The sequence below is a fragment of the Podarcis cretensis genome, assembly GCF_951804945.1.
Source record: "Podarcis cretensis genome assembly, chromosome: 14".
Classification (NCBI taxonomy): Eukaryota; Metazoa; Chordata; class Lepidosauria; order Squamata; family Lacertidae; genus Podarcis; species Podarcis cretensis.
Window position 1 is genome coordinate 5,304,270 of NC_137183.1, and position 25,242 is coordinate 5,329,511.

At 43.9% G+C, this 25,242-nt stretch overlaps 1 protein-coding gene across 3 annotated transcripts; it reads right to left on the reverse strand.

Annotated features, from left to right (window-relative positions):
• Window positions 1–797: 797 nt before the first annotated feature.
• Window positions 798–25,242, reverse strand: CA12 (carbonic anhydrase 12). Of its 3 annotated transcripts, none has more exons than XM_079953448.1 (10): window positions 24,353–25,242; window positions 19,781–19,801; window positions 16,399–16,581; window positions 15,037–15,179; window positions 12,516–12,611; window positions 11,507–11,570; window positions 10,353–10,510; window positions 8,152–8,278; window positions 1,636–1,723; window positions 798–919 (listed from the first exon to the last, which is right to left on the reverse strand). In XM_079953448.1, the coding sequence occupies exons 1-10, from the start codon at window positions 24,426–24,428 to the stop codon at window positions 841–843; spliced, it is 1,035 nt and encodes a 344-aa protein (XP_079809574.1). In that variant the 5' UTR covers window positions 24,429–25,242; the 3' UTR covers window positions 798–840. The 3 variants fall into 3 exon arrangements, with proteins under 3 accessions (XP_079809574.1, XP_079809575.1, XP_079809576.1); XM_079953449.1 differs by lacking the exon at window positions 24,353–25,242 and adding an exon at window positions 22,260–22,278; XM_079953450.1 differs by lacking the exons at window positions 798–919; window positions 1,636–1,723 and adding an exon at window positions 1,734–3,341.

Genomic DNA, 25,242 nt, shown 5'->3' on the forward strand with positions numbered 1-25,242 from the left:
AAGGTACCCCTGCCCGTACGGGCCAGTCTTGACAGACTCTGGGGTTGTGCGCCCATCTCACTCAAGAGGCCAGGGGCCAGCGCTGTCCTGAGACACTTCCGGGTCACGTGGCCAGCGTGACATCGTTGCTCTGGCGAGCCAGAGCCGCACACGGAAACGCCGTTTACCTTCCAGCTGGTAAGCGGTCCCTATTTATATACTTGCACCCGGAGGTGCTTTCGAACTGCTAGGTTGGCAGGCGCTGGGACCGAGCAGCGGGAGCGCACCCCGCCGCAGGGATTCGAACCGCCGACCTTTCGATCGGCAAGTCCTAGGCGCTGAGGCTTTAACCCACAGCGCCACCTGCGTCCCAGTAGCACCTTAGAGACCAACTAAGTTTGTTATTGGTATGAGCTTTTGTGTGCATGGTATCTGAAGAAGTGTGCATGCACATGAAAGCTCATACCAATAACAAACTTAGTTGGTCTCTAAGATGCTACTGGAAGGAATTTTTTTTATTTATTTTATAGTACTTTTTGTTAGCCTTGCTCATAAAGCTCATATTTGAAGTCATAACATAAACAAAGTTCAACACAGCTCCTAATATGTTGTTTGGTACACTTTAGAAAAATATTTTTGGTGGGTGGAGGGAATATTAAGGCACATCTCTGTTGCACATCTACTTGAGAGCAAACTCTGTCCTTTCATATTCTATTGCACAAAGGAGAACAGCTGAACATGTCTCTTTTTGTGCTCAGGCAAAAACAATCCAGCAGATTTGAGTGATAAAGCAAGAGATAACAGTGCAAATGTTTGAGGAAAGTAGTGAATGAGTGGCTACTAAGGTAACTCAACAGAAGCTTATGCTTGGGAAATATTCTCTTCTTTGCTGATGGCTGGCTTGTAGATGACGCCTTTTTCTTCCCTTGTTTGTTTGATGCTGAAAAGCAGAACAACTGGGTTAGTCAAAGCTGAAATTGCAATTGAAGAATATCAGCAATTATTTTAAAGCCCTGTTACATTGTTCTCTGAATTGAAGTCATGAAAGGACGGACTTTTCCTACACAGACAATGGTTAAAGTAGACGTTCTAATCTATTGATGCTATGAATAGTGGAGCAGGGGGTGGTTTGGACTCATGGCCCGAATGGCTCCAGTGGGGTGGGCAGGGTAAGGACACTGGGAGAAAGATAATTTGTGTGGTACAGTACCAGAGTAAGTCTGTAGTAAGACTACAGTGGTGCCCCGCAAGACGAATGCCTCGCAAGACGAAAAACTCGCTAGACGAAAGAGTTTTCCGTCTTTTGAGGTGCTTCGCAAGACGAATTTCCCTATGGGCTTGCTTCGCAAGACGAAACGTCTTGCGAGTTCTTGCGAGTTTTTTCCCTTTCCCCCCCTTTTTCTAAGCCGCTAAGCCGCTAATAGCCGCTAAGCCGCTAATAACCGCTAAACCGCTAATAGCGCTAAGCCGCTAATAGCCGTGCTTCGCAAGACGAAAAAACCGCTAGACGAAGAGACTCACGGAATGGATTAATTTCGTCTTGCGAGGCACCACTGTACTGAAATTGGTTTCACCTGCTAATTGTACAGGACAATCTAGCTGCAGAGAACCATGACTCTAAACTAACACCCCATGGAATGACAGTAACCGTCTTACCTCTTCTTCCTTCGAATCAGCCAGAAGGCTACCACGAGAATGAAGACACTGCCAAGACTACTGGCTAATACAACAAATGGAACAAAACCTAGGGAGGGCAAGGAAGGAGAGAGAAGCAGGCAGTTATCAGTAAAACATTGTAATTGAATAACTTGTCCCTAACCTGTTGTGATGCTATAATTGCCTTCACTCTTAGCAGCCTGTACTGAGGCCCTCAAAGGAGAATACAGAGTTAAGTACTTTTGTAAGTACTTCACACGGTGCAGTGTTAAACTATGGATTTCACCCATACAATATATAGTGATAGCCGCCAACCTGGATGGCTTAAAAAAACGGATTCGACAAATTCATTGAGGATAAGGCTATTAGTCATGACAGTATATTCCATCTCTATTGCCAAAGGCAGCCTCTCACCTCAGTTTCCCATTAGAAAAATAGGAAAAATAATGATCAGCCATTATTTGATAAATGCCATGGATAATAAAACTAAACATGACTGCCCACAAAGCATTAAAGAATACAAAAGTTGCTAATTGGAAGTTAGATTGTTGGGTTTGACAGCCAGTACCTTAGAAGAGGGCACGATTGACAAAGCAGGCAGTCAAGCAAATGCAATTATATAATTAACTGAGATTGAAACTTCACTTCCATGCAAGACAGAGAGAAGCCGTATTACAAGAGATATTACCGGTACATTTCTACTTGTGCTTCTCCCTAACTCCTAACTGATGCTTCATAGACACTATACATTTTAAGCACATCTCTCCACACACACACACACAAAATCCTGGGAACTGTAGCTAACATCTCCCAGAGCTACAATTCCCAGCACACTTAACAATCTACAGGTCCTAGAAGTGGAGAATGTGCTTTAAATATATTGTGTGTACGCAGTCTCAGTTGCATATTACATTTTCCAATCTAAGCACAGGGTGACATCCGCAAGTGATTTTCCTGCAAATATGCAATGCACACTTCTCAACAGGTCTGTATACTTTAGTGTGCAAGTCATGCATGTGACCGAATAAGTCACTTTTAAATCCAAGATCAGGAATTAGGAGTGGCAGATGTTACTCATGTTTGGACAACAGGATATTCAGATTTCTAAATCATACAGAGGAAATTGAAACTCTAAGTCAGTTGATGAACATGTATGAAATTGTTTGTCAAGACTTGATAATACTTTGCAGGTACTCCATATGTGATCAATCCTGAGTGCTCTCGTACAGGCAATAACTATCAAGAGGACTGAATGGAAGAAAGATATTCTTGTGCTGAAGCATAATATGAGCACAAATTTAAATGGAAATAGGTACCCCCAGGGTCACCTGCTATGAATCCAAATGCTGAAAAATATAAATATGCCAAATCATTTCCTGTCATCAACAGAAAGGAGTTATATTGGAACAGGCAAATAACTAACTGCATGCAGAGCCCAGGCAGTAATGAGACAGTGCTGACAAATGCAACCTTCACAATGTCACATCAGTACAACAAACACAAATGCTCATGCAGCAACCACCAGTACTAGAGAAATGAAAGTCTAAACAGTGTGTTCAAATACTGCCAGCCATATACTGTGTTGGCCTCTCTTGTTTCCGGGCAGTGGATTTAGACATACTGCTTGCTGGACTTTCATTTCTACCTGTCCAGATGGAGTCTGGATCCAGAGACTCAAGAGTTTCCGTCATCTTCCATCTGTTAGGCTGAAAGTTAATTGCAGCAGGCATCTTCAGCATCCCCCAGAGGTAAAAATCAAAGAGAAGTCCAACAAGTGTAAAATGAATGTCTCTCAAAAGCTCTTGACTGGCTTGAGAGCCACCTGTGGTCTTTTGAGGGTTTCACCACAAGGAAGCTCAGAAGAACCTTCAGCAGAGCCAAATCGATACATACTTTAAAACAAATGCATTTATTGAATGCTAATCTAAAATACTTTTAGGTGGTGTACCTGTTCCAATGCCCTCTGCTAAATGTGTGGATTCACAAAACATTCTATCACCCCCACATTACATTCTAGAGAGGTAGCCCTGTGAACTGGTTGTGGCAAAACCAACCCCCCCCCCAAATGTGTAGCACCTTCAAGACACGCACATCTATTTTAGAAAATGCTTTTCTTGGCCATGTACCACAATACTCTGCTTTTTAAAAGTAATTTCTCTTGTGGAGAGAGAGATGCAATTTATTAATCTAACAAGTGAAATAAAAAAATATGGTATGGATGCCTTTTCGCTTTCCTCTTTGAATTAAATATATATTATGCAAATATAATATACTATAGTGGGATCTCAGATGAATCTAGAACCATGCTCCTGGGATTCTACCTAGAAAAAATACAGCAAATAGTCAATTTGAACGTGACAGTCCCATATCTGTGTTTTTTAAGTAATTCTGAAATTCCAGCCCTCGAGTGCCAAGCATTTCAGCCTTGCCTCATCCTTTGTTTTCTGTTCCTTTTCCGTCCACTGTTCTTAATTTAATAAATAGGGATAAAGACTTCTATGATCATTAAGAACTGCCATATTGTTATTAATTCAGAATAGATGTCTTAGAGATATAGACCATGCAGCATTGGTGGGATTCCTGACACTTGTCTTTTCTTTAATGCTTCTTGAATATGCTTTAAAAATTGAGAATGGGGTATAGAATGCAGTGAGGAAGGCCAATTGTAAAGACTTAAGGATATAGCATAGATTACAGAGCCAGACTGGGACCATGACAGCTGGGTTCACATCCCACACCAGGAAGTTCACTAAGTGGCCTTTGGAAAGGCATTATTTCAGCCTGACCTATCAATATCATAATGTTGTTTTACAAATCTATGATGCAACCTCACTTGGAATGCTGTGTATAGTTCAGGTCACTTCACCTGAAAAAGGGGGGAGGGCTCGTTTAATCTCACTGTAAACAAGTGGTACAGTGACAATAAAAAGTATTTTTATTTATATGTTGTACCGCTGGAAAAAGGTTCAGAAAAGGGCAGCCAGGAGGCTCAAAGGGTTGGAGTAACTCCACTGTGAGGAAAGGTTACAACATTTGTGGCTAAAAAAAATTTGTTTAGACTTTACAGAAAATGTGAGTAAAGAGGGACATGACAGAAGTGTATAAAATTATGCATGGTGTGGCTTCTCTAAAACTGCAACACAGAGACATCCAACGGAGCTGAATGTTCGAAGATTCACGACAAAAGTACTTCCTCACAAAGGACATAATTAAATTAACCCCTTTTGAGGTAGCAAAAAAGGTTTGTGTTAGGCTTCTAAAGTGCTACAAGGCTTTGAGTGTGAGGGCGCTGCAACAGATTCCGGACCGAGTGTGTGTGTGTGTGTGTGTGTGTGTGGTCCAGCTGAGTTGAGCTGATAGGAGGCAGGCACTGTACCTAAGCTGTAGGCGCATTGCCCATGTTAATTCCCTTCTGGCATATATGTATGTGTGCCATCATCATGTATGTATATATATCCAAAAGTAAATTTGAGCTTATAGACTGGCACCTCCCCCTCCCCCCCCCCCACCAGCAGAGTTATTGTCCCTTCAACTGATGTATGACAGACAGGAATTCAGCATGTCAGAACCAGCATTGTGAGTGTTATACCTTGGAAGGCTGTGGGTTTTTAATTCCCACTGTTAACTGTTTTAAAGGGTTGCAGATCCCTTCGTGTGCTCTCACTGACTTGAATGGGACAAGATGTGTATACGATTTCAGACTTGATCGTGCTTGGATTTGAACTTGGTGGAACTTACAGTCTGAACCATGCACAGTTTGAAGTTCAAACTTTGAACCATGTGTGTTTGCTTCAAAGTAAGTCCCACTGGGGCAGCTCAGCTAGCCCTCCCCCTTCCCCTGTATTTCATCAGCTGTGTCCGTGTATAATAGCATGGTCCTATTCAACTGAGAAATGATGGAGCATATGAGCTTGTCAACATCCTTTTGACACATAATACCTGGAATTTAGATTTTACTAGTAGCATGGCCTACTAAGATGCTAAGAACGCTAATTTTCTAGGATCAATTTTATTTTTGCTCCTTTGAATGAAGGATTCTGTACAAGGCGGAGCTTAGAGCAGTCTTTATTACAAATCCATTATGTGACCAATTGAAAAATACAATATATAATAAAATTAGACAATCTATTTGCCACCTCAACGTTCATTATTTCAAGAACCACTCACTGCTTCTTTCTTTAGGGAGAGAATAAAGAATCTGGTTTACAGAAAAATTAGCCATCTTTTGCCTTTGCTTTTCAAACAAATTTAAATTGGTGTTAATTTCTAAGGCAGAACACTGAGCATGTCAGATCATTTGGGACCTTTTCACACATTATGTCGCAATGAACTTAGGACTGTAAATGTGTGTACATATGATGGGGAACTCCAACCAATTCTGATGCTCTGTGCCTGTATAATACACATGTGTGCCCCATTCACATGTATATGTAAAGGTGTACATGCTTGACTGGGCTTCTACAATTGAGTTCCACAGAACAGAGGCAAGCTCAGCTTTCCCAGTTTAGTGGATTCTTAGGTCTGTATACACAGATTAGAGTACATCTTTGAGTGTTTTGTGGGCTTGGGAATGGGCTCTGCATCAGCCAAGAATCTAAGAACAGCACACTCCTTCTCTGATGCAAACATGTCTGACATTGACAAGTACACACAGGGCCATCGTCCTCACCATGAAGGGGAGGCTATTACAGAAGTCCACCCAGAGGAAACAAACATCTATCATAGAAGCAGAGAACTTGACTTGGACTTGCTTCTTTTGAGTTGGGAGACTGGCACTACCGGGCCCTTGGCATCTTGCCACAATTTTGATACCCTAGATTTTGACTATGTCCCCACCAAAGTTGCCACATTATGCACTAGATTTATTCTGCATCCCAGATATGAACTTTCAAAGAAATTAACAATTTTGAGCAAAGCACTTAAAAAATACCCACAACATTTTATGGATACCGTAGTGCTTGGTTGGTCTAGTTAAGTGCAAAGGATAAATGAAATGTAGCTTTCATGATATACAAGTTTGAAGGCCCATGAAATATCCTGGGTTGCGAAAGGAAATCTCCCTGTATCTCTTTCTTCCTTCTTTCCTGTCTTTGGGAGGGTCAGCTATATAAACTACAGCTTAGTTTATAAGTTACATGCCCTAGCTGAATAGCAAATGGGCAGACCAAGAGGTCCAGCCAGCCCAGCACAGCATAGGCTTAAAGACAGGGGTGGCATAAGACAAGCACGTGTCCCTGAAAGTGCTCTCTGGTGCACCTTGCAAATGAAGTCTTCTGCCAGCTGCTTGGTTCATGCTCCATGTAAAAGCTTTATTGGAACATTTAACTGCTGTTTACCCTGTCAGTGCTATTTAAATAATAAATAAGGTTTGGGGTTTCCCCATATGATTTTAGAGTACTACAATTTCAGACCTCTTCAGAAATCTAGTGGAGAATCCCTCCTGAGTTATTTATACAGTTGCAGGAAACTACAGCTGCAATTCTATGCAGAATTAACAGAATAAGCTCCTTTCAAAACAGTGGCTTATTTGAAAGTAAACATGCATAAGACTGCATTATGTATACTTTCTTTGCTGTAAAGCAACAAAGTTTGCAGTTCAGTTTGCAGAAAAGAAGCCCTGTGACAGTAATAAAAAACATTACTGATCCACAGTAAAATACAAGGCTCCCCCCCTTTTTTCTCTTTGACAGATGTCATTGTTGCATTGATTTGCCAATAATTTAGAACCATATAATAATCTTCAGCCAATTATTTTTGCCTCACATTTCACTTCAGTCAGATGGCTAATTTTTCCACTCATGACGGTGGGTTTTTTAAATCAATCCAGCGTTATGAGTCTTTTTATTACGTGTCAAACTCATTCTCCTGAATGGCTTCATCGGATCCTTTGAAACTCCCCAGAAAGTGTCTTCCTGCAATGCAAAGTTGTGGTTCCTTTTAGATGCAGATCATCAGACAGCAAAATATCCTTGTCCACTGTTATATCCTGCAGAGCCAGGAGGGCTCACAGGGGCCCAGATACTTAGGTTCCCAAAAAAAGCTGTCCACACCGCCAGTTTTACTTAAAGGAAAAGCAAACTCACAACCCCTGCTTCCAGCACTCTGTGGGACAAACTCCACAACAAGGAGATGGCTTGTCCACACCCAGGCAGTGGCACAAATGCTTTTTATACAGCAGAGCAGCCCACAGGTGGCCATGATCTCCACCACACCCAAGGTTATCTTGAGGATTCAGCTGGTGCCAGCAAAGCTCCTGGACCACCTCACCTTTGGTTCAACACATCCACTTGCTGATGCTTGTTGCAACTTTAGCCTTTTAGGAAATACAACCGGGCTGCCCCAACAGAAGGCAAGATAAACAAACAAAACAGTATTTAATGACACCCCATTTCATATCATGTTAAGGGGGAATGTTGCACACCCAACAAACTGTTCTTGGCTTGGAAGTGTCTCTGGTGCCATTTATAAAACTCTAAACTCTGCATAAATTTGAAATTTGAATCTTCTGTTGCTTACCTTGCCGGAAGGACACAGAAACCAGCCTTTCATCAAACTCCTGGACTCTCCTATAGTTGTTCACCATTTCAAGAGGGGCAGGATCACTAGGCTGTGTGCGGTACAGAGTGCTTTCCAGGGCCAGCAGCTATGAGCAAAGCACAACAGTTTTAATGATATCACAGTGGCAGGAATGGAAAACCATGCTTTCCTTCCACCACCAGTCCTTATTACAGTTGAGACATTTTCCCCAGTATCTAGCTTTAATGTTTCTGTAGCTGGGATGTATTGACTCTACAGTACTAGTCAAAATTCAAGCGACTGAATTCTCCAATCTGTTAAGGTCACTTGGAATTCTGATTCGGTCTTCTGTACCCCTCCTAGTTTAGTGTCATCTGCAAATTGGATGAGCATCCCTCAAGTCCCTCATCCAAGTTGTTTATAAAGATGTTGAACAACAATGGACTCAGGGCAGAACCCTGCAGTATCCCACTTGTCACTTTTCCCCAGGATGATGAGGAACCATTAATGAGTACTCTCTGGGTTCAGTCCACCAACCAGCTACAAATCCACCCAACAGTTAACTCATTCAACCCACATTTACCAGCTTCCTTGCAAGAATATCATGGGGGACTTGGTCAAAAACCTTACTGAAATAAAGATACTCTATGTCCACAGCATTTCCCTGATTCATCAAGTTTGTAATTCCATCAGAAAAGAAATGACTTATTTTTGAGAAACCTATCCTGGGTCTTAGTAATCGCAGCATCCTTTTCTAGGTGCTCACAGACGAACTGTTGAATTATCTGTTCTAGGACCTTCCCTGGTATCGATGCCAAGCTCACCAGTCAGTAGTTACCTTGGTCTACTTTTTGCCCTTTTTGAAGATGGGGACAACATTTGCCCACCTCCAGTCTACAGGGACCTCACCTGTTCTCTTAACATGCAAACCGTTAACAGAAGGAAAATGTGGAAATGGCAGTATGATTTCCAGATGGAAAGTATGCACTGTGAAAAGCTGGAAATCTCAGGAAGGGAGAGGGTTCTTGCGCTCAAATCCTGCTCGAGGGTTTCCCACCGGCATCTGGGTGCCACAATGAGAACAGGATGCTGAACTAGACGGCCCATTGGCCTGATCCAGGAGGCTCTTCTTATGTTCTGTAAAGCAGCTGCCACAGCAGACTTGACTAAGCCAGAGGCACATGCCCCCTCCCACTTTGAAGAGACCTGGATATCCCCACAATTAAGGAGAATTTGCTCTCTTAGTATGTTTGATTAGGGCTGTTTCAAACAGCCACATATCGGGCTTGTATTCAGTCTTAGCAGCTTTTTAAAAAAATGTCAACCCAGATCAAATGTGGGTGTTCTAATGTGGTTGAGTGCCAGTGGCAGAGCATGCCTTCCCAGTGCCCGGTGTGCACGTGCCCGGGGGGGGGGCAGGGCTTGGCGGGCACCATGAGGAGGAGGCAGCAGGGGAGGTGCGCACCCTTCCAGTCAGCCAGGTGGGGGCTGCACTTACCAACTCAGTGAGAGAGAGGGGCGGCAAAGCTGCCACTGCCTCTCCTCTCTGCTGCTTCCGCCCCGAGTCAGGCCTACTCACAGCTGTGCCCTTCCCCTCCCTCTCAGCTAGCCCAGGGGCACCTCGTTGCACCCCCTAAAAAAATGTGCCTGGGGCCACGGCCCTCCCCCATGCTGCGCCACTGCCGACTGCATTGCCTGGATTGCAATTTAGTACATTACTGCTTATCCTTCAGGTGGTTTGGTTTGGTTTTGCAGAGGATACTAGGCCTGTGATGGAATGTGTGGGCAACCATTTCACCATGGCTACATTCAACACACGTTCAGGTCTTGCCCAAGTTCCTTAAATGTGCCCCAGGATCTCTTGGGTTGCAACTCTCATATTGTCCACTGATTGCTTGCACAGCCCTGGACACACTGATGACAGAACAATTTCATTTCATTTTTCACACTGGGTCAAATGAATTAGCCCTGTCTGTGTTTACCATGTCTCAAACACTAGGGTGGAAATTCAGTCTTAATCTTCAGTTTGAATCCAACACAGTAAAGCTAAGACAGTAGATGGGAGTCTAGCCTGTGCACAACAGCAGCATGCATAAAGGTGTAAGTAGGTGGGAAACTCAGAAGGCAGGTATACACTTCATGCACAATTACTGGCAAGATTACCGGCTTTAACTGAGAACATATGTTTTATAGACCCTTGCCTGTTCCTCTGAAATTTGTACTGGCTTTCGAAAAACCGTCCAAAGAACACTTGGGTAGCAAGGAGGTGTGGTCAGGGATCCTTCATAGCGGTAATATTCATCCAGTCTGTCTGGGAGCAAATCTTGGACGTTGAAACCCGGGATGAAGGCTTCCTGATCTGAAAGAGATCATCCTTTTTTTAGTAACTATATTCTTGCCAGCCCAACTCTCAGCATATTTTTGGATGCAGCATTTCCTTAATTCTTTACTTTGCCCTCTTTTCCATTATTCCGGATAAGGAGGTTTCATTTGTGCATGCAAGAGAATGAGCACTTTCACCAGTCAGTCCCCCTGATGCTGTGCATCTAGCTAGAGAAGCAAAGTGTTCTGCTCTAAAGGTCACAGCTGTGACAGCCAATCAGTGTGGCTGGCTGCTGCAAAACACACACTTTGCTGAGCAACAAAAGTAATCCAGTATTGTCATCATGACACATGCTCAACCGCAGGTTAGCTAACTTGTCTAGGTCAGGGGTGGGGAGGTGACAGTGAGGCAGACAACAGGGTGGGTGCTCGACAATGGCATTGATGGATAAAACAAGCAGAATGTATTTTGGTATGCTGCTTTTTTAATTTTTTGTTTATGCTGCTTTGGGTTATCACTTGCTTATAAACAATTTAGTACCACATACAGCAAACCAAGGGACGCGGGTGGCGCTGTGGGTTAAACCACAGACTTGCCGATCAGAAGGTCGGCAGTTCGAATCCCCACGACGGGGTGAGCTCCCGTTGCTCGGTCCCTGCTCCTGCCAACCTAGCAGTTCGAAAGCACGTTAAAGTGCAAGTAGATAAATAGGTACCGCTCCGGTGGGAAGGTAAACGGCGTTTCCGTACGCTGCTCTGGTTCACCAGAAGCAGCTTAGTCCTGCTGGCCACATGACCTGGAAGCTGTACGCCGGCTCCCTTGGCCAATAATGCAAGATGAGTGCCGCAACCCCAGAGTCAGCCACGACTGGACCTAATGGTCAGGGGTCCCTTTACCTTTACCTTACAGTAAACCAACCTCACACCGATCTCTAATGAATTAACCTGCACTGCAAGCACATCCTAAATTGACAAAGTCTTCTGATTTGACTGCTTAGGGATGCAAAATTCCTGTTGAAATCTTCTTTCCTACCTTTGTATTTCACATTCTGAAAATGACTGAAGATCTTTTCGAACGATGGATTGAATGCGCCTGTCTGTAACAAAAATGGAGATTTATTTTCTAAAGCCATTATAATTCTGCGTAGTTTTAGGTTCAGCAAGTACTTGCAGATCTTTATTAGGCACCATTAATGGTAATGGAAGAGGAGAGCCCACCAAGGGGCAAAATCCAGCAGGAAGGTCTCCTGCCCAAGAACACAGTAGCACAGCTCCCATCCACTTCAATGGAACTTGCATAGGAGAGCTTTGGGTGGATGGTTTCCCCATGTTTACTCAGTAGGGAAGACCATGTGGATGTTTTGGGCACCCGAATGTTTTGGTCTGACCTTGTTGTTTCAGTTTACACCATCATTTGTTGGCGATATAAGCCCAGCCACAGATTTAGTGGGCTGAGGTCATTTCTTTTCAGGGCACAAATACATTTGTGTTTCAATAACCCCAGAGCTGCTCTCATTAGAATAATGGCATCTGGTGGTGAGTGATTTCTTCAACCACATTCTAAAATACTTAATAGCCATGATTATAGTTCACTAAACCATTAGCAAAATAGCACTGGAAAAGCAACCCCAAACATATTTTGTGACCAAAGCATACTTTGGGGAGGGAAATGATGTTGTTTGCATTGTAAGATGTATGAAACAGCTTTCAACAGGGCAGCAATCCTTCATCCACAGGGGCAGGCAATCAAAAGAGCCTTGTCTCCTCCTTTTCCCTGTGTCTGGAGCAGGGGTGGGGAACATGTGGCCCTCCAGATGTTGATGGGCTACAACTTCTGCTATTGCTGAGCACTGGCAAGTGTGGCAGGGGCTGATGGGAGTTGGAGTCCAACAACAACTGGAGGGCCAAAGCTTCTCTAGCTCTGGGACAAGCTTGGAACCTGGATATAATCATCAACTGCCAAGAGCCAGATAAGACCCTATTATATTAAACCTCTGGGTGGACTTTAGTTTTGGACACTTTTGAGGGAAAGAGCCGCTTACCTCAATCAGGATTGCCAAGACTGCCAGTCCATCTGATTTGTCCATTGCTGAGTTCACGTCCAGATATTTGTCAGAGTTGTAATGTACGATGTGGAGCTACAGAGGGGGAATAAAATGGCAAACACCAACTGAAGGCTTAACCACTGGTGGAGGAAGGCAGGTGGGGGGGGGTGTGGTGCGCACCAGGTGTCAGCCGTGAGGGCGGGTGACATCACTGCGCCACCCCCACCCCACCCTCACTATGCGGGCGGCGGGCTATTAGGGACGATGCTGCCACAGGCAGCTAGCGGCATCCCCCCCCCCCCCCGCTCACAGCAGGCAGCTAGGGATGCTCACCATATGGGCAGCTAGCCCCGCCCCTGCGCTGCTCCGGGTGCCGGGGCAGGTAGCTCCACCCCTGGGCTTAACAAATTTACAAAGCTTGCAAAAGATAATCTGATTTACTGGATGCCTCACTGCAGTATAAGTTGCCTGATTAGGAAAACTGACTATATATATATGCCTGAAAACACCAGCATGCTGGATTTCACACACCCCAAGCCTGGCCTAGTTATAATAGAACACAGGTGCAGAATTTGGGGCCTGGGGGCTTGACTTGGCCCACCAGGCTTCCCCATTTGGCAGGTAGTGGGGCAGGTAGACATGAGGCTTCAAAAGAACAACGAGCAACAGATTAGTCCTTTGCAGAGACCAGATGTGCTCTCCTCCCCTTCAGCTGATGTGTGGTAGGAGTGCGCCTTGCTCAAGGAGGGGAAAGCGGTTTCTATTCAATGTAAACCACTTTCCCCTCCCAGAGTCACTCTTTGAACCTCCGAAAACTGATTTTCAGAGGTTTACGGAGCAGTGTGGAGCTGCTTGCAAAGGACTTTAGCACAGCATTTTGTGAAATCACTGTGATGTCTGGTGATTGGCATGTGGACAGCCTTGCCCGCTTGTCAAATCTGGCCCGCTGGCGGAGGAGAGAGTAAGATCTGGCCCACCAGTCAGAAAAGGTCCCCTATCTCTGTAACAGACCATCAGAATTACAGCATTAACTACAGAAGTGGCAGAATGGAAGACAGGGGAAATCTGTTTGATGGGTACAGTCCACCAAGAATATGGTATTTTAATGAGGTGGCTTATGTGGGACAGCTTCTGGGCAACTTGGATGCCCCCTGTTAACAGCAAGGAATATGGGATGGGGAAGAGTGCCAACATCACACCATTAGGGTTTTCTGCCTCAGGAACCAAAATGTACTGCTACAGCCTTGCGCTCTCAGTCCCTTGTAATTGACCTTGAATTATACTTTATGGCAGGCATCCATGTCTTCTGCTAGACTTATAATTAGTGAAAGACATGAAACAGCTTTGTGGTTGTGAACTGAAGGAACTGAACATAATGGCAATTCTTTGTGGTGTCCACAGAACAGTGTCATAGCTATGGGGGAGGGTTGCCCCAGGTGAAGCCTCCAGAGGGGCGCCATTGAGGTTCCCAGCCTCTCTCTCTCTCTGTGTATGCATGCGTGTGCACAAACGAATGGGTGTGCGTGCCAAACCGAGTCTTTGACCCAGGTGAAATAAAGCCTAGTTTGACGCTTGCATGGAATGGATTGTGGTGCTGTGTTCAGATTGGTCCTCCCAGGCAGTTCTGTAGAATAAATATCTAAACTAGGATTGCAAAACTTATTAGCATATCTGGATCAATCAGCAGTTCTTAAGAGCACCCTCATCCCAGGGTGGCCAATGTGATGCTTGCCAGATATTGGTGATTCCTAATCTTTGGTCATGCTGGCTGGGACGGATGGGAGATGTAGTAAAAAAAAAAATAGTTACACTTGGCATAGATTTCTCCCTGCTAACAGATATGATAGTTCACCATGTATTGAATCTTTAAGGGAAAAATATTTTTCTGGTATCATTTGGAACTTGTTTGTGTTATGATCTGGTGCTACAAGAATTGTAAATGTGTTGCTTAGAGAAGGTGGGGCTTGTAGAGAGTTGTTTGTCCTGAGGAAAACTATATCAGGGAATGAAATAGAATACAATTTCTTGAAGAGCTAATAAACTTTTTTTATTATTAAAGTTGTGAAACTCAAAATATATTTTTCTTTACTTAATAAGTTTGATTAAAATATGTATAAGTATGTAAGTTTGATTAAAATATGTATATTTTACTTAATCTTTACTTAATAAGTTTGATTAAAATATGTATATTAAAAATATTAGCTGCTTTTCCATGTGAGAAAAGGTCCTAAAAGTGGCATACAAAACTTGTGATGAACAAAGCCAGCTGTGCAGTGCAGCAGAGGGGAGCAACTAGCAGTCTGCTTCTCCAGCCTCATAGGGAAAAGGAAAAACAAGGCGGGAAATTTAGTGTATTTTAATCTTGCCTTTCAATTTTAATTGTTGTTGGATCTTAATTGTAAATTGTCTTGAGTGCCCTTTGTAGGGCCAAAACGTGGCATAAAATGTTTTAATAAATAAATTAATAGATAGATAGATATCTGAAAGGCGCAATAGATTGAATGCCTAAAAATCTTACTTCAGCAGCAAAATGCCTCCCACCGATTGTGTGTTCAGATCCTTCCTGCTTGTTCCGGTTTCCCCAGTGTAAATGGAGCTGAGCGGCAGAATAGTGGGAAGGGAGGCTCCGAATGCACATGCTTTGAGAAAGACTCATTCTTACTAGGAGAGGAGAAGATGGGAGAGGGAGACAACACAACATGAGAGTATTAAATGCAGGGGCAAAACTCAGTGCAGGTCCACGACACATATTTACATAAAATTGCATATGCTAATTTATATGTACAGAGGCAAATGAATTCTGCCAGTTCTGATCTTAGATGTAGCTTCCCAAGTTAGGATGCACCTCAGATTGCTCTCACCTTTTGGGGCAAGACCTTAAACTGAGATCTACATTTAGGGCTCCTAGTAAAACACTGGCTAATATCACAGTCCTCAAAGGATTAATGTTGGGATGTTAATGCATTTTAAAAGGGTTATATTTCACACTGGTGCAGAGGCAACAAGAAACTTTGCAGCCATTGAAGGAAGAGAGTTATTTTGTCATCAAACCTGCTGCAAAAAGGAATAATTCACAATACTGTAAAGACATTAAGGAAGTTCAGATACAACTTACTATGTGCATATGGATGGAGATTATTAAGGAAGGAAATTCTGAATATCATGTGCATTTTTGTTGGGATGAGGAAACTAAAGGGATGACAAACTAGCAACGTTTTGATGCTTCCTGTTCCTCTGCTAGTTGTATTTTTCCATATTCTGACTGCTGCCAATATCCAGAATATGAAACAAAATATTAAATGCAGCTCATCCCTCTAAACTTGGAAGAAGAACATTGTACCTTGGTTGCCAAGTCCAATTTAACATGCTAGGCGGTTATTATTCACTGTGCTTTGGTGAGAGTTGCATACCTTGTGGTTTTAGAGCTATTTCGTCTATTAGTAGCACTGTATTAAGGCCGTCATAATCGTCACCAATAGCAAGTCATTTAACTTGTAACTGAGGTTCTTTGAGTGGCCACTTGTGTAGACACACATATGGGTACAGAACCAATATGTGTGACAACACCTCCACACAGGAGGGAAAACTAGATCCAAAGTTATGTGCCAAAATAAATAGGCAGTGTGGTGAAGACTGTAAACCCAACCAAATCCTATCTATGCTGATCCTTGAACGCCTACAAAATGGGAATAAGGCTGGCCTATGTTATCTTTTTTTTTAAAAAAAAAAGAGAGATAATAAATTATTAGAAATTATTATTATTGAGAAAATATATATTGAGAACAATCAGAACACTCTAAAGTCCTGTACAAGTGCTTCTTTGTCATTATGTAATGATAGTAATAGTTCAATTTTCTCTGTCCATGTTAGCCTCCCTTACCTGAATGTCCATTATTGGTCAAAATAAACTCCTCAGTGGGGGAGACATTGTAGCCTTCCAGTTCTATGGGCAGAAGAGTTGAATCATACTGGAGAACGTCATTATGAAAATCAATTGGAGACTGGAATACTCCTCCACAAAAGGGGAACATCTTGGGCCACACTCGCTCCCCATCAGAAGAACCTCAGGGAGACAATAAAGGAATCCAGATTCGAAACACAGGAAGATGCATGGCACAGGGTCAGACCATTGGCCTGTCTCGCCCAGTAGCCTTCAGTCCCTACAGACATTCGAGAAATACCTTGAACTCAAACATCCATTTAGGGACCCATTTGGAAAACCATTGTAAGCAAGTGAAAAGGCTAGCAGGATGATTGTAAATTCAACAGTATAATTTAGATTAAGATATAATGGGAAGGGGGAAACTAGATGGAAGAAATAGAATCTGCAGCTAATTTTGAAAGGACAATGACCCATCGGAGGAGGAGAAGGGAAGTCGTTGGATGTATTGTTTTATATTTACCAGAAGCCAGAACAACAAGAGGGATTGCTGCGCAGCGAAAGCAGCGATCCCTCTTGCTGTTCTGGCTCCTGGGACAGCTGCGCAGCCTGCATTCGTTCCATAAGACGCACACACATTTCCCCTTACTTTTTAGGAGGGAAAAAGTGAGTCTTATAGAGCAAAAAATACGGTAATTGTGGAAAATGTGTACCTGAAAATTTGTTTTTTTGTTTTTTTAAAGAACCTTGGACATGTAAATAAGCAGGTATATGTTGTCCTGGGAACTATACAGACAATTGCTTCTTGAGACAAGCCTTATGGCCTGCCCAGTGTTACGCTCGTTCCATGCCTTGAAAGGGTTTGAGCGGTTTCCCACCACTTCTCCCCCACTTTCTAAGAACAGGTCTGAGTGGTTTTGCCCTGCAGCTTTCCCTTGAAAACCCCACTCTTTACTGCTGAATCGGAACAACCAGCAATCTGCAGAAAACCTAATTGCCATTTGTTCCAATTCAGTGGTAAAGAGTGGGTTTTCTGGGGCGGGGGGAAGTAGCGGGCCAGATGGATGAGTCCTTATTTGGATTAGGAGCAGGGAGAACCTAGGTTCAAATCACTGTTAAGTCATAAAACTCACTTTGTGACGTGCCTCTCTCTCTCTCTAAGCCTGGCCCCTGGCCCACCTAGTGGAGTTGTGAGGATAAAAGTGGAGTTGTGAGAATAAAAGCTCCTTGAAAGATAAACACTTAATGGCAACAACTCCCTCTCCTCTCCTTGCCTTGCCAGCAGAACAGAATCGTCTCTTGCTGCCCCCTCTGCTCCAAGGAACACCACAACCTTGCCCTGACCTGTTAGAATCACATCCTGCAGACGAAACACCTTTCAACGGCAATGTTATATACCTGAGGTGCCTGTGTGTGCACGTACACACAATTTCTACGTCTTTAGAAACAGTGGAATGGGTTTAAATGTGCAAAGGTCTCCTGCAAGCTTCCTACATGGAGGGCAGGACCTGGGGTGGGGGGCGGGGGGAGCTCCTTATCTGACTCAGATAAATGGAAATGTCCTGCAGCGCTAAGGAAAAGGAATTGAGAGCTGATGATTGCTAAAGTAGGACTGGGAAACTCTTAAAGGAGAGAAACAAGCAGCTTCAGCAAGTCATAACTCTACACAAAGATGAACTGTGTGGGGCTGGGCAGCGGAGACAGCAAACACTCTGCATCATTTCCCATGTGACACAAAGGTCTCTTGAAAAAAACAATAATTCCAAGACAGATTTCCCCTAAGGGGAAATTGTGCCATGTAGCTATTTCGCTTTGGAGGCTACCTTGAAGCAATGCACTTCCCTAAGTGTGTCTTACAAGGTCAATTTCCCTGTGGAGAGAGAGTATGATATGGGCATATGTGTTCATGTGTGCTTTTAATATCTGCATATTTACAAATATAAAAAGCACAGAGGAACAGCCATGCACTTCTCCTGTTATTGAATATTCATCCTAATTTGCCTTGCACAAAGCTTACACCGAGGGCAAACAAACAAACAAACAAACAAACAAGATAAGATAAGATAAACCTAAATTTCCAGAAAGCCCTTCTATCCCTCCCACAAAATACTGGAAGTGACCATAGATATCATGCCTGTGTATAAACTTGCATCGGTTCATCCCACGTGCAAATGGCACATCCTTGAAGCCCCTTAGCCAGTTGAATAATTCAGACTTTGCTGTCTTCTTTGCAGCCACATTCCACCTCTTAGAGCAGGGGTTGGCCACATGCGGCCCACAAAGACCGTTTTACTGGCCCATGACCCACTCTCAAACTGAGCTGCCCACTCGGCGAGTCCCCCGTGCACTGTGCTAAACCAGCACGGCGCGGCACGGGGACTCACTGAGCAGTGCCGGAAATTGCATCTGTGCATGTGCAAATACTGGAAATCACATCTGCGCATGTCCAGATGCTGAAAATAACTTCTGTGCAGGAGTGATTTTTTATGTCTGGGCGTGCGCAGAAGCGATTTCCGGCGCCGTGGACATGCGCAGATGTGATTTCTGGCATTGCGCTGTGCCAGTCCGGCCCACGGACGATCTCCGTAGGAGTGATCCGGCCCATGGCCAGTAAACCTTGCCGACCCTTGTCTTAGAGTGTTTCTACCCAGCAAAGCAGGTAAGGGATGTCCAGTAGCTAGTAAACACCAGCCATCCAAGGTCAGTAAAGAACTTTTTCCAGCTCTTCACTTGACACAACACATTAGGATTTCCATTCCTGGGCTTTAACACAAAGTCCTTGAAGGTGCTGTTTTTCTAGAAAAAGAGGCACCGGAACTCACCATGAATAACTCCCTTGTTGTCTTACAATGGCAATGGTGCCAGAAATGAGTTCCTGCAAGTTCTGGGTGAAAAAAAGCCCTGGTCCTTGAGACTCAACATTAAGGAACTAAACACAAAGATGTTCCATTTATACAGCACAACGTAGTCGCCACACAGTACACCTTTGCCACCAGCCAGCCGCTGCCTTCTACCCCAGCTCATTTTCAGATACTTGTGTGGCCTGTCACCTAGCAGTGGCCTGTTAAGTTCTACCTTCACTTACTTTTTTGGTCAACCAGTTGACCTGGTAGTTAGCCAAGTACTCAGCCCACCTCTTTGAACAAGAATTGATTTCATGTGACACAACATGTTCCTGTGATATCTGTACCACATCATGGCATCACGTGCTGTTATCACGTGATGCGCCCTGTTGTTTGGGTGAATGGAAGATATGTAGGCATTAGATCAACAAAACAGATCCTGCTATTAACTAAATGAGACCTCCCTAAATCTAACCTGACATTAAACAAATAGGATAAAGAATTACAATTTAATGTATTGACCTAAAGTCACCACTTACCCATATAAGACCACTTGGACCCTAGAAGGAAAATAAAAAAGATATAACTTAGAACACAGACAAAATAAAGTACTATAGCTAAACATGTGTATAAAAGTATAACATAAAATAACAACCAACTATATATATATAGTATATATATACAATATATATATTGTAATTAACTAGTAACAAAGAAATTCAACCAGAATTTGGTTAATTCTTTCTCTCAATCTGTTTTCCCATTGTATGATGTCTTTCTAAGATTGTAAACCTGAGAGCAGGGACTATGTTTAGTAATTTGAAAGCTGCTCTGGGAACCTTTGTTTTGTTTTGTTTTTGTTTGTTTGTTTTTGCTAAAGAGTGGGGACCTTGAATGAAAGAATGAATATTTCCTCAGAAATAAATCCCAATGCATATAGTGCTGCTTGAGCTCTCTCTCTCTCTCTCTCTCTCTCTCTCTCTCTCTCTCTCTCTCTCACACACACACACACACACCTAGCACTATCCAGTGCTCACCCTACAGAGCAGTCCCATTGAAGCTAATTGACAAGATTAACTTCGATTCATTAATTTCAGTGAGTCTGTTTTGAGTAGGATTGAGTACTTAGGTCAGCCTCCATTACTGAGGACTGGAAATGTTGCCAATGTACCACCAATGTTTAAAGAGGGATCTGGAAGGATCCTGGAAGTTATAGCCCAGTTAGTTTAATGACTGTCCTGGGAAAACTGGTGGAAAGTTGGATAGCTCAATGTAGATGTTCAACACTTTGAACTGAATGTTGGAGTCCTGGGTTCAAATCCCCACTCAGCTATGAAGCTGAGTGATTTGGGGCCAGTCACTGTCACCCAACGCAGCCCAGCCCAGACTCATCCATTGTGAGGATAAAATGAAGATGGAGGAGAACCATGTATGCCACTGTGAGCTGCTTGGAGGAAAGGTGTGGTGATGATAATGATGATGATGATAAATAAATAAATCCACTGTAGTCATCTTCATGCAAGAACAGAATGAAGGTTGAGGTATGTTTTTTCTCTCTCTCTTTCTGTGTGTGCGTGTGTTGAAAACCTCTCATACTTTGGGCTTTAAAAGGTTGTTTGCAGCAAACATCTTGTGTGCATGGCGTACGTGAGAAGGAGCAGCCAGTGCCCCTCCCTCTCTCCCTTCCCACAGAAACCTCCTAAGAACACACAGGTGTCCCTGCCTCCCCCTCCTTTCACAATATAACTTCTGTCTCTTGTTTCAACAGCAGAACTGGTGTGTTTAAGAGGGAGCAACCAGAAGGTTTTTGTATTAAACACCAAGGGCTTTAACACAACTGAGATACTACTCTTACTGCCCTTCTTTATTTCTTTGATTCATTATTTTAAAATTTCTAATCCCTCTCTCCAGTTAAAACTGCTCCAGGCATTGAGCTCAATGTGCTTTGGGCTGTTGCAACTTCTTTCTTTAAGCAAAGTGTGGAGGAATAAGAGCAACAGAAGCTGTTAAGAATTCACTCTTTTTCTCAACAGCAGCATTATTCAGCAGCTTTTGAGTTTACAGTGAACACAGCTCAGTTTCTGTAGGTGTGTGTTTGGGGTGTGTGTGTGTTGTCTTTTCCTAGACTAAAATATCTTCAATTAGTGTAACTAGCAGCAAAACTAATAGGATTTGCAGTGGCCCCTACTTGCTAGGGGTTGTAAATCAGGCATGGGGAGCCTATTGCCCTCCAAATGCTCTTTGTCTGCATCTCCCAACCCACCCACCATGAAAACAGGCCATGTCTGCTTCGGCTGGTGGGAGTTGGGAGTCCAACAACATCTGGAGCAACCCTGTTTTACACATCATCATCCCTATTCTGCCTTTGGGGAGGGGGAAGATCTTGGAGCGTTGCCTTCATCATTTTGTTTCTGTCCACGCACCGTGCAGCTCGAGGTAGTGTACGTGCAGAGGCCGATTTAGGGGAATGTGACCTGTTTGGTCGCCCTGGGTGTGGAGCCTTGGGAATGCCACAGGGGTGCCGCAACTATGATGTAGAATGGAACGTGAGAGGAGGGGGCAGCACAGGGCGCTGCTGAGAATTGAGTCCCCAAGGTCCTCCACTGCGTCTGTGGTCCCCGCATTTTGAGCTCACAACAACCTTGTGAGGCAGGTTAGGCTGAGAGATGGAGACTGGTTCAAGTGAGCTTCACAGCTGAGTGGGAATTTGAATTTGAATTGTCAGGGGCAGCCAACATCGTGCCCTCAAAATCTTGTATCCAACTATCTAATCCAGGGGTCAGCAAACTTTTCCAGCAGGGGGTGGTTCACTGTCCCTCAGATCTTGTGGGGGGCCGGATGATATTTTGAAGGGGGGGAAAGAACAAATTCCTACGCCCCACAAATAACCCAGAGATGCATTTTAAATAAAAGGACACATTCTACTCATGTAAAAATACGCTGATTCCCGGACCATCCATGGGCCAGATTTAGAAGGCAATTGGGCCAGATCCGGCCCCCGGGCCTTAGTTTGCCTACCCATGGTCTAATCATTTGCCATGCTGGCTGGAGCTGATGGGAGCTGTAATTCAGCAGCAACAGACCCCCTCTGCTCTACCATTATACCACACAGGCTCCTTTTATGACATTTCCTTACTCACAGTTGCCATCCTACTCATAGGACGCCTGTCCTATTTACTTTCCCCAGACCAATAGCAGTTAAATATCTGTTGGATGCATTTTCCCCAAGCACTTATACCTACAAGCACACACACGTGAGCACTAAGGCAACATGCTGCAGTGTCTATCATTGCACACACTTCTTATGCCAGTATTTTCAGCTTCCAGTACAATCACCCTAAGTTCTTAATTCAGCACAGTGTTGTGTTGGTGGTTAACTTTATTACCAGGAGATCCCAGGGCAGGTTACAACAATTAACTTTGGAATTAAAACCAGTTGAGACAAATCACGGGAACAGGGACTATTTCTTGTAGGAGCTACAGGTATGAGCTGTGAGACAGGATAGCCATTCTCCAAATCTCACAACCAACCAACCAAGCCCAGGTTTACCTGCTGTCTCCAGGGTCCCAGCCAGAGGGCCTTTCTTTCCATCACTACCTGTTCCTTTTCACTGTGTAAGTTAGGGTTACCATACATGCAGAATTTCCCGGACATAGCCAGGATTCAGCTGTTGGAAAGTGTCCGGGTGGAAATTGCTGAAATGTCCAGGAAAATCCATAATGGCAATACTGTGGGGAATAAATATACCCTACAAAAGTATGGCAACCCATGTCAGAAGTGTAGATTTTGGCCAAACGCTTTATTACCATATTGGCCTGAATATAAGCCTCACTTTTTCCCCAAATTCCAACCATAAAAAGTTAAATTGTGGCTTATATCTGCAAACTTATAGTATGCATCCAGGAGTGTGGGGCAAACAGCGCCAGAAGCGTGGCAAAGCTGCACCCACCCCGTGCGTAGTCCCCACCCCGTCCGGGAAGGCAGAGAGGGAGGGAGGGAAAACGCAGCGCAGCTCCCCCCCCCCTCCCACTATGCAGCCAGGAGCAGCAAAGATTGGAGCGGCTTATATTCAGGGTCCCCCCACCCCAATTTTAAAGGTGCAGCTTATATTCAGGTGCGGCTTATATTTGGGCCAATACAGTATTATTATTTTTTTACAAGAAAAAGCTCAACAACTTTTCTATACGGATTTTCACTTTTTGAAATATGGCAACCCTAGTGCAAGAGCTTTTAGGAACCTTGTACCACTGTTGTCTTCTGCTTTTGTTTTGTTTTGTTTTGTTTTTGTTTTTTGTTTCTATCTGTGACTGTTGTAAACTGGTTTAGATTTCCCATTTTATTTTGAATTTTATGGTTTTAACATTTATCTTGCAAACAGTCCAACAAACTTCACTTATTTGGGCAGGATAAAAATGTAGTGAATACATAATGAATCAATAAAGAGATGGCCTTAAGCAAGCTGCCCTTCTCCCACAGCGTCATCCTCACAGCACATCTGCAAAATGGGCATATTATTACTCGCCAACCTGACTGGGCTGCTGTAAAGATGATAATACCTGTGAAGAAGTTTAAAACACTGGTGTATAATATTATTAGCACAGCTTGTGTGGTCTGAGCTGTTGGTCATTCCTGCCGGTTTCTGCAGTCCCTCCAGGAATATATTCTTTATCAATATTTCTTAAGGATGCACTGTAAGCATTTGGGTACTGCCAGCAAGCAAATGCAAACACTTGTCTTTTGCATGCACTTAAGAACATCAAGTGTGGCCACTAAGACATCTGAAAGGAACTTCCAAAGGAGCAACTGTATTGGTTTCTTGAAGAAAAACCAACAGAGTCCTGCAGCACCTTAAAGACTAAACCGTTTATTAGAGAACAACATGCTTTCCTGGACTAGGCTAGAGTCCACTTAATCAGCTGCCTGGAAAGTTGTTCTCATCAGGCTGGGGGGTAGTGGCTAGGTGAGGAAGAACGTAAAAGGTAGATTGAAATGGTAATAAAATGCAAAACATGCAATTCAGTTAGTGCTTAGCTTCCCAACTGCCACATGCATTACTGCTACAGTACTTTAGGAAGAGGGAGAAGAGGAAAGAAGCCTGGAAATGCATTACCGTTGACAGGTGCTTGTGCAGAAAGGTGAGCCTCTAGGAAGAGAGAGAGAAGAACAGCTGCAGTTGTGGCCGACATATCCAGGGAAGCCTTTTGACTCCTATGCAATTCACACAAGGCAGCCTGCACTTCCTTCCGTGGAGCAAGCTGGCTTCAAGGAGACACACACGTACACCACCAGACACTCCTGCTAATGACTTACGGGCTCTCCACCCTGCCAGCCTTGGCTTCTCAGCAGCTCAGCCCCCAAACAAATGATGTCAGGGGTGGACCTGCCTCCCTGGTCACATCTCAGAGCTGCAGAGCATACTTAGTGTGCTCTGTTTGGGAAGCATTCCTTTTTTATTTGAAAATGAAACATTGCAGTGCACAACTCTTGGGGGAAATCTCAGCCCTTGCTCATTAAGTTCAGCAATGTGCCTTTTATTTTCAGGCTCCACTTCCCCTACACTAAACTCACTTTTGGGGACCCCAAACCAGCACCTCGGAGGCCAAACTAGGCACACCTTCCATAGTATGGATGCAGTTAATATGCACACGTGCCGGTCTCACAAACGTGCTTGCCTGGTGGTGGGAAGCAAAAAGGTGGTCAGTGCTGGAAAAGGCTCACTGAGGGCACTTGGCGCAAGAACACTCCCCCCCCAAAAAAATCTGGAATGAGGCCTGAGCCTAACTGAAGATTACTGGGGAGAGGATTGAACTTGGCACCTTCTGCATGCCAAGCATATGTCCTGCCGCTGCCTTATGTGTCCTCCCCCCCAACTGAGAACTTGACATACCACCTTCACATTTTCAAGAACAATCCAAGGGCTCTCCTCCTTGTAAGGATTTGAGGAGAGAAGAGAGAGAACTTGGGAGACCACATTATACAGCAAGGCGGTCCAACTTTTCA

Coding starts and splice junctions, on each gene's coding strand:
- CA12 (XM_079953448.1), bottom strand. CDS start 24,428: ATGTCGGCCACAACTGCAGCTGTTCTTCTCTCTCTCTTCCTAGAGGCT. Junction 10,511..11,506: donor TCAGAATGTGAAATACAAAG/GTAGGAAAGAAG, acceptor GATCTCTTTCAG/ATCAGGAAGCCTTCATCCCG. Junction 8,279..10,352: donor TACAAATTTCAGAGGAACAG/GCAAGGGTCTAT, acceptor CTTTGCTCATAG/CTGCTGGCCCTGGAAAGCAC.